Below are 10137 nucleotides of genomic sequence, written 5' to 3' on the forward strand. Positions count from 1 at the left end.
TTCCTTCCTTCATGTCTTCCTCTAACCTCTCTGACCTTTTTGTCTCTCAGGACCGTGAACAGATGACCAGTGGGATTTACAGCACTAAATGGTTTCTGCAGTGCTTCATCGACAGAGTAAGGAGACCAGTGTGTGTGTGTGTGTGTGTATGTGTGTGTGTGTGTGTGTGTGTGTGTGTGTGTGTGTGTGTGTGTGTGTGTGTGTGTGTGTGTGTGTGTGTGTGTGTGTGTGTGTGTGTGTGTGCAGTATGTGTGTGTGTGTGTGTGTGTGTGTGTGTGTGTGTGTGTGTGTGTGTGTGTGTGTGTGTGTGTGCGCTTTGGGGGATAAAGAGGTAGATGTGGAAAAGAGGGATAGACTAAAGAAATTCTTAAGGCCCCCTGAAGCAGAAAGGCAGGGTTTTTTTGACATCCTCCTGATCTATTTTCTAATGATGGACAGAACCTCTAAAGTAAAGTAAATGAGAAAGGCTTGTTCTCCCTCACTCTTTCTCTCTTCCCCCTCTTCTCTCCCTTCTCCTCTCGATTAGTGTTTACTCTGCACACTCACTCACAATCCTGTGGCTTTAGTGGTGGGCCTGAGAGATGAGCTGCTGTCAGCACTACGCAAACCCAGTGGGCCCAGTCATGCAGCTCCATCTCTGGCCTGTCAAGAATCTCATTACCACACATCAGAGAGCCCAGTTGCAGAGCTCCATCTCTGGTCTGTCAGAGAGTTACTTTCATCAGTTGGCCCAGTCATAGAACCCTATACTATTGGTGGTTATACACAGGATACAATTAAATAGACATGTTATAGATATGTATTTGAGTGGGCCAGTATTGGCTGCGCCTCTGATACCAGTAACTGTACCTCAGTGAAAGAGACATTTATCTTCATCCATCATTCACTCTTGTGTGTGACCTTTCAGAAAGCGTTGCCTTTATAACAGCAGGCCCAGTGTTGAGGCTGTCCAGTATTGAGGCTGTCCAGTGTTGAGGCTGTCCAGTGTTGAGGCTGTGTGTACACACAGTATATTCAGCCATTGCAATCACACAGCCTGGTGCTCTCCTTGACCTCCACATAGCCACTTGGCACCTCGTCCGGGTCTATTATGAGGCTGCATTGTGTTTCCAGAGGTAGGCCTAGTGGCGGAGGGCTCTCTATCAGGGCTGAGGGACACATTATGGTTGCAGCAGTTTGCCTAGTCACGGAGCTCTGGCTCTGGCCTGCCACAAATTTCATCGAGAAATGCAGCATTTCGAGTTGTTGGGGGATTTGGCAAGTCTCAGCCTGGAAAGACATCCAGTTTTCTGCAAAGCATATGTAAATGATCTCAATTTGGCCTTTCAATGTCCTTAAGTCGTTATATTATGCACACATGTAGGCCTACGTGGATTGCACTGCATTGTTTATAAAAAGGTCAAGGGGTGTAAAGAACATAATGTGTTCCTCTCTTTCACACTCCATTTCTCTTCCTCTCTCTCTCTTTCTATCCATCTCTCTCTCTTTTCTGGTAGATATGATCCTATATACAGTACATATGGTGTATAACCTCTGTTCTCTGAAGCAGAACATGAGATGTAAACCAATGCAAAGTCATTCTCGGATGACATCATCAATCTGAGCCAATCTCCAATCTGCCCGTCTCAGGGATTTTATTTGTAGGCCACTGTCTACACAGAAACTAGTCCTCTGTAGGCATTCTGAAGTGATTCAATGGACCAGAGAACCAAAGAGGCTAATAAGGGTGAACGTCTGCATACTTTCAATAATCGAAGTGTGTTGGAGTGGACATCTGGAGCAAATGTATATTTTGCCATCGGTATAAAGTAAAAAAATAGAATGCAATATGTGTAGGGTTCATTCTTGTTCCTTGCGTTACTATCATCTGCGTAGAACCCGTTCAATCATACTGGAATGTGTGGCGGTGGACAAAAGCTGCTTGACGGAAGTCTTGGTTTCCAGTTACATGTACATCAGTTATAATGATGTTCAAGTTGGAAGTGGAAGTGTTGTGGGAAAGCTGTAGCTATGTTTGATGCATATCTGGGCTATATCCTCTGTTAAATAAGCTCATTCAGGTCAGCTACCTTTTTACGTTTGTTTTGACAGAAAACGGTCTACATTTGAAACACCATTTCCATTTACACATCACCATTTCCCTTAAAAGTATGGTAATTCTGTGCGACATCCAAGATGTAGTCCACTTTTCCACTCACAAGAACAGGTTTGTTGATATGCAGTGTGTGGGTGGAAAAGTCTGAGAAGTGTGTTTTGTGCAGACATTCTTTTAATTGTCTAGGTGCTGCTAAGTAGTTATTAATAATACACACATACAATTATACAACATAATCCCACATTGTGAGGTACGCAGGTATAAGTGGTTGATCTCAAGTGCTAACCATAAGTGTAACTCCCATCTCACATCAGATCCTGTCCCACCACTAATAGTTTTTTAATCAAATTTAAAAACCCATCTTTTTCCTCCAACTGTCATGGTTTTATCTATTATTTATTTATTATTTTATCTTTATTTCGTCTTTCATTATTCAGTATTTTATTTACTATTATATTATTTCTTTATTTGACAATTTGTATCTAATATTTGATGTATTACTTTATTTTATTTCATGTATATGTCTCTTATCCCTGCCATGTAGGAGTGCTTCTTGCCAGTGATAACCCTATTATGTCCTTGCTTCTCAAATGGATTTCTGTATTGACTTGATTTGACTTGACTCTTATTTACTACCGGTATGTTAACGTTACAGACGCCATTCACTCTGACACTGCGTCTGTGGGACATCTTCATTCTGGAGGGTGAGAAAGTTCTGACCGCCATGGCTTACACCATCCTACGCTTGCACAAAAGTGAGTCACACACACACACACACACACACACACACAATCATTACTACAACTTATCCCTCCATAAATTCACTTCTTATGTGTGCTGTCTCATAACTCTGGGCTCTCTGTTTTGCAAAACATCTCTTAGCTGTACAAGTTTTATGTACGCACCCTGATTTGTATTAGTAATTGCGGATGTGTTCATGTGTTTGTGTATGTTCTGATGAGCTGTGACGTGTTGTGTGTTCATGTGTTTAGGTTCATTCTGATGAGCTGTGACGTGTTGTGTGTTTATGTGTTTGGGTTCATTCTGATGAGCTGTGATGCGTGTTCATGTGTTTGGGTTCATTCTGATGAGCTGTGACGTGTTGTGTGTTCATGTGTTTGGGTTCATTCTGATGAGCTGTGACGTGTTGTGTGTTCATGTGTTTAGGTTCATTCTGATGAGCTGTGACGTGTTGTGTGTTTATGTGTTTGGGTTCATTCTGATGAGCTGTGATGCGTGTTCATGTGTTTGGGTTCATTCTGATGAGCTGTGACGTGTTGTGTGTTCATGTGTTTGGGTTCATTCTGATGAGCTGTGATGCGTGTTCATGTGTTTGGGTTCATTCTGATGAGCTGTGACGTGTTGTGTGTTCATGTGTTTGGGTTCATTCTGATGAGCTGTGACGTGTTGTGTGTTTATGTGTTTGGGTTTGTTCTGATGAGCTGTGATGTGTTGTGTTGGCAGAGCGTCTGCTGAAAATGCCTTTGGAGGACCTGCGAGAGTTTCTGCAGGAGACCATCTCCTCGTCCTTCCTTATGAGCGATGACATGGCCATCGAGCAGCTACAGGTGTCCATGTCGGAGCTGCGCAAAATGAAGCTGGACCTGCCCCCTCCAGGTGGGTTTATGTGCACACACACACACACACACACACACACACACACACACACACACACACACACACACACACACACACACACACACACATTGAGTTGTTATATCATGCATAGGCACACACAACTGGAAATGCACTCATGTACCCTACACATACACTAATACACACAGCCACACACATATGGGGAATCATCATGTGATTGACATTACAAATTGAGGGTTTTCTATTGTACAGCCATTGTACAGTTTTATAGTTATGTATACCAAGGCTTTGTTCAGCTAAGTTCTTCTTTTTGTAACATAAGTCACGTTCCAAACTTCCACCACAGCACCAAGAAAAACATAGCTGGAAATTAATTGACATATTTTCCATGTTAATCAAGGGTCTAGTATACTTATCCATAAAACTTGAAACCAAATAATTAATACTGTGGCAGCTGTACAATATACTTTAAAAAACTGTCCAGTTTGTAACGTCGGTCATGATGGAATCTTCCATATAATTCCACAAACATTCAGAACACATGTGCATGGACATGTTTTGCTGATAAACTGTAATCCATAATCACACACTTTTAAACACACTGCCTGTAACTGTCCCCTCTGCCCTCCAGCTAAGCCAGAGGAGCTTCCACGTAAGCCGCTTGGCCTGGAGCTCCCCCTGCTGTTGACTCCAGTGATGCCCGTCAAAGGGAGCCCATCCTGGGAAGGTCCAGACGGCGGTGCCCCTCACCACTCCATCCAGCAGGACTCCATCACTCCTCACGGCAGCTCGCCCACGGAGGAGAAGTCCCAGCAGAGGATTGTGGGTAAAGATGGCGGCAGCCCCTCGCCGCTGCCCTCCCCGGACCCCGTGCTCATACACAGCCAAGCCCCCCAGGGGGAGTGGCCCCCTCCTCCGTACGCGCCGCCGGACAGTGACATCATCACGGACCCGTCGGACAGCAAGGGGTCGTGTGAGCTGCCGAAACCCCAGCCACCCCCGTCCCCCATCCGTAGCCCCTCCAGCGTCTCACAGTACGAGAACCTGCCCGAGGGGTCCCCACCCGTCACAGACCCCCACCGGATCCGAAAGGGCGTCCCCTCGGTCCGGTCCTCCCCTCACCTCCCCCTCAGGGACAACTCCAGCCCCCCGCTGCCTAAGTCTAAATCTCTCAGCTTCTAGCACAGCAGACTGGCGGCCATTTGACATTTCAGTCCGGTAGTAGATGAACAAGGATGTGAATCATGCACCCAACACAATGAATATGAATTGAAGACAGCCATGTCCATGCTTTATAGGGATTGTGCACTTAAAAAAAACAGCTAGAAGTGTATCAGTTCCTCATGATGGTCAGTGTTTAGGTCAGTCATATGTCAAACATGTGATAGACGTATCTTGAAGATCTGTGGCTTCTTAGCATCTTTGTGCTGATTTAATTTATGCTAATATGTAAATTTGTACTACAATGTGTCTATGTTGCTTTTGAAATGTTATTGGCCTTTAGCAAGTAATATCTAGACTCCTGCTCAGATTGTTGTGAAGAAACATTTGTATTTGTACAACATTTGTACAACAGAGCTGATAGGCTTCAATTGAATTTGTCTTAATATCACCCAGTGTTCTCAGAAAGTGGGGTATGAAATAGGAATTAAGTCATAGTGGGGTACATCACCTTGACCAATCTGATCAGGCTATCTGGTCACATGGTTAGGTCAAAACTATGGGAAAAGCTTGTTAATATGGGCTGGACCCAAACATCTTTGTAACCTCTAACTATTGGTCTGGTACATTATTTCAGAAGCGCCTCTGTGAAGTGCACTGGGCTGAGTTGTGTCTGTGGCTGATTGTGATCTTACGAATGAGGCTCCTATTATGACACATGACAGAGGTCCCTCCTCATCCTGTACCTCTAAATGACACATGACAGAGGTCCCTCCTCATCCTGTACCTCTATATGACACATGACAGAGGTCCCTCTTCATCCTGTACCTCTGCTCTCTGTCCTGTATCTCAAGTTCTTCATAATGGGATGTGAAGTTCTGCGCATGGAGAAAACCCCTCAAATCTACAGTGCATGTTTCTTTTACCTTCAGAGACAACGGAGTGAGCTGCGGCTTAAGGTGTTAAGGTGTCTCTACATCAGGTGCTCGCAGGTATTTCTGCCTGAGGAACTTCTGGACAAGCTTTTATTTAGGGCTATTTAGGTACTACTTAGCAGTGCACATATCACAATGCTGTTGTCGATGATGTCTAAACTCTGTAATAATGTAGGCCTACCTTTCCTGTTGCCTCCCTGTATCACCACAGTAAGGATTCTCTTCCTCTTTTTTCTTTCTTTCTTTCTTTCTGTGGCTTTCTTTCACTCTTTCTCCTTGTCTCCCCTAGCCTGACGAGCCAGACGCACATTAAAATGTGGGGGTCTGGGCACTCACCGTTCGCAGTGCTCAGTCCGAGGGGCGGAATAATCGGTTGTCTTTCAAATTCCCTCTGCACTAATGGGACAGCTATAGGTCCCATGCGTTTTCCACCAGCGGAGCTAGTGGGCTAGTTCAAACTTTTGCCAACTTAATAAAAGCTTAACTCATGTCACTCTGTTGGCCAACAGCAACATCCATCTTCTTTGTTTTCAAGTAGCAGGGAATTCAAGCCAAACCGTTGCAACTCTGCCATCAATCATTATGTTAAGCCCGCCTAACAACTCTATACACGATTTGATTGGCCTGATAGAAGTTTAATTTTTCGAGCTCACAAGCCAACGGAGAGTTGCTAGACTAGCCCTGGAAGCAAATTAGATGAAAGTAATTTGGAAGCAAATTAGCTGGAAGTAATTTGCTGCCGCTAGGGTGCGTCTAGATTTCTAGGCTATGTCTCCCCCTCTCTGTCTCAATCTTGCTCTTACTTCAAACATAGTTTTTGATTCATGCCTCTTTTCCCTCCTGCTCTTGTTAACTTTTCTACTGAACATTGTTAGCTGATGTGTTTTCATCTAATCTCCATTACTGTACGTATGTGGAATATTTCACACCCATGTTACGTTCTCCTTAACATTCTGTTCAATATGTTTTTGTTTGTTTTTCCTCTGCCAGGATGTTTTATTAATGAAGTAACCTAGTTGTAGATGTGTTCAGCATTTCTAGTATCTGTACAAAGCTATTGTAGTCTTGTGGATATTTTATATGATGTAGGATGCTATATATTTATAAGGAAATAATAATAGTAGTTTTTACTAGGAACCAGACTTGGCCTCTTGTAGTGATGGGACAGTGCAAGGGGATGCTGATAGCCTCCAAGTCATCTCAACTCAGCTGTGCTCAGTTCTGCCTGCTTCTCTCCTAGTAGACTCCACGCATGAGGACTGGGGAGTAGAAAGCATCTCACTCTGACTGCTCAGCCGCAGTACGTGCCATAATGGGGACGGGAGTGTATGTTCTGAACATGGGGCCGCCAAAGTGGGTCAGATCAGCCATGTGAGAGACAGAGATGTGCAGAATTCAGAGCAGTTCAAGCAGCCAAATGTGTTTTGCGTTCTCACTCAGTGGAAAAGGTGCTGTGGGAAACGCCTAAGTGTTGTTTGGTTGGAGGAGCCATCAGCTTACAAAATTACTTTTTTCTTACTAGTTCTAGTTACTAGTTCATTACAGCACTTTTAATCTGTCAAAGTACGGTGTTTAATAGCTTCCCCTTCTAGGAAACACTGAAGCTCTTCTATGGAGCCCCTTAGTAGGGTAAGATCTAATGCCTGAGTGTCCTGTTACATCAGAAATGCCTCAGTGTAATTGCACTCTAGTACTCTAGTATTACATCTGGTGCAAGCTGTCAAAAGGTCAAGCGTAACTGTGGCCATTAATGATTGGAGTACAGGTCAGGGGGGCACTGCTGAAAGTCTACTCACACAACACAGATTTTTGTTTTGCTAATATTACATTTAACTTCATCATCCAAAGGTATTGAATTGGGATGGACTGCATTATTGAACTGGTCAAATCAACTTACAGTATTGATCTACACTCTCATCTTAAGTCAAGTTCTCAATGGTTGTCTCAACACTTTTGATGTCTACTCCAGTGAAATTACATTCACGAAGACAAGTTATCCACACAGATGAAGGAGTTCTACCAGGAGCTTAAGACTTGTTCTCTTAAGATGCTGTTAAAGTTCTTCTCTTTCTGACAGTACTCTGTGGGATGGTTTCAATTCCTTTTGGTCAATATGAAGACCTCAGTGTTTACAGTAAAGTGCAGGTGTGTTATCAGGTTCCCTGTATTGTAGCACACCCCCTGCTGGACAGAGAGTGCGTGGCATGAGTAAACAGCATATAACTTGATGGGCAGACTGGGAGTATTGCAAGCATTCACAATGCTACCTTATGGACGAAAGGTACCCTGAATCTTCCCTTAAGCATTTATCGTTCAGTATACATTTTGATGCCCAAAATAAATGACAGGTGATCATTGTTTGATTGTGTCTAAGTTGGACTTGGTCGGTTGTCCGGTTTCATGGAAATCCAATTGGTGCACAGATCATGCATATGAAATATTGCCCTGTCTACTCTACTGGAAAGTCCTATTTATGATACTTATTCCACTATTTTTTATCTGAAAGTTAAGCACTTTTATTGGTTTTATACACAAACATGAGGAATGTGTTTAGATTAATGCTATACTGCCCTTTCCCAAGGAGACCTCCAGCTTGGTTTTTATTTTTGAGGTGGGCTCTGTAAATCCATGTGACTTTCTACAGCAATGTTTAACCATGTTAGATAAAGTAAAGGCTTCAGACATTGGTTGAATGACTTCATTGTGGTGCAATAAATACTTTAATGTTGTTTGCTTATTGCTTTTTAAGCTTGAAACTTGTGTTAATGCTCTGCAAGAAAACCTCCACATTGTCTCCTTAAAGTATATGATACACACACACTTATTATTCCCAGTAATTTAATATCATGTCCCATAAACATTTACTATTTTAATTAACCTGTTTAATTTAATGACTTTGTACTTGAACAAACATAAGTGTGTCACAGAGTCTGCTCTATTTGATCTAAGGTGCTCTGCAAATTGCACTATGCAATAAACATATATTAAAAACAAATGTGCACCCCCTTCACCAACTACACTCTACTGGGGAACATCAGCAAATGCACAGACAGACTGAAAGGGGTAGAAAAGTACTATGTTTATGACCCAAAGAATTTTAATTAGACATACTAGGGTTTTTGTTCAGGGTAGTTGAGATTAGATTCTATCACCATCCGAGTTTCTTGAATTTAATACCAGTGAATATTTGTCAGTACAGTTAATCCTACCTTTTGAGAAGTGGGCTGTCATCACAAAAACCCTGAAGTCAATAATGCCACCTGCTGGTGCATTATATACCAAACTGTGCTTGGCTTACTATGTAATATGGTGGCTCTGAAGTGCCAAAAATACAAAAAAATGAAAATGCACTAAACACAAAATGATGCAAAGTCAAAAACAACAATTCAAACAAATGCAAGATCAATTGATGATTTGCTTTGTCAATTGAATGATTTGCTTTGTGTTTGCTACTTTAGGGCCACCATAGTAAATTCATCCGAGCTTTACATACATGGAAAATAATAATTGATTATAACCATTAATATATATGTTTTGTCTATGCAACTCAAAAGAAGGACAAGTTCATTACAATACTAGCACATTTACCCTTTGGTTGTGTACTTGAATAAAGGTTGCCTGTCTGTGCAGTGCACGCTACTGTAGGGGCATGCTGTAACCAGCAGATGGCCCTAGGATATCTTGCAACTAGGTGCTGTTGGAGCTGTTGTGTAGGTACTTCAGTACATTTCTGTAAAGCACGTTTTTAATGTTTGCTGTTGCACAAAATGTGCTATAGACCCTTTCAACAATAAAAACAAAAACAATGATTGAACGTTCTATTTGGCTCCCAATCTACTTCCTCTGCATTAACATAACATATGGAATGTTAAAACAGAAGTCTTGTGGGGCCAACTATGATGCTGATAATGGAACTCTCTTGAAAGGGTCTATACATTTAGTGTGTTTCCAGAGATTGGACACCGCTGGTCAAATCCTAAAGATGTTTGTGGTGACGATGCTGTTGCATGTTTCACTGAAACCCTAATCTAGCATACAGTACTTGTTAATACTCAGAAGGCAAGGGGATTTGAAGATATGTGAAACGTTTAGGTGGATTGTAAACAGCTTCCAACAAAACAAAACATAATAAAACAAAATAAAAACAAACTTTGTAAGAGGATAGTTTTGGATATGTATATATATATTCAGAGAGAATTGAAAATATTCTGTATTTGTTTGTTTTATCTGTATTGTCTGTAATTGAAAATTTTCTGAGATTTCAGGATAACGCATCTGCTGAATGAATAAATGTACTGATGATATTCAAATCAAATCACTTCAACAATAGCATTGCTAAGAGCACTTCTA

General features: G+C 42.1%; 1 protein-coding gene across 6 annotated transcripts in view; it reads left to right on the forward strand.

The window, feature by feature from the left end:
- The window catches only part of LOC125306754 (USP6 N-terminal-like protein), a 21732-nt gene extending 15630 nt beyond the window's left edge, over positions 1-6102 (forward strand). For 4 of the 6 annotated variants that reach the window (XM_048262265.1, XM_048262264.1, XM_048262267.1 and 1 more), the window contains 4 exons: positions 51-116; positions 2751-2850; positions 3560-3712; positions 4323-6102. In XM_048262265.1, the coding sequence (XP_048118222.1) occupies positions 51-116; positions 2751-2850; positions 3560-3712; positions 4323-4873 (870 nt within the window). In that variant the 3' untranslated portion in view covers positions 4874-6102. The remainder of the gene's footprint in view (positions 1-50; positions 117-2750; positions 2851-3559; positions 3713-4322) is intronic. The other 2 variants (XR_007195600.1, XR_007195599.1) reach the window with 2 other exon arrangements.
- The last annotated feature ends 4035 nt before the right edge of the window (positions 6103-10137 follow it).

Source organism: Alosa alosa, chromosome 14 (assembly GCF_017589495.1).
Source record: "Alosa alosa isolate M-15738 ecotype Scorff River chromosome 14, AALO_Geno_1.1, whole genome shotgun sequence".
Classification (NCBI taxonomy): domain Eukaryota; kingdom Metazoa; phylum Chordata; class Actinopteri; order Clupeiformes; family Clupeidae; genus Alosa; species Alosa alosa.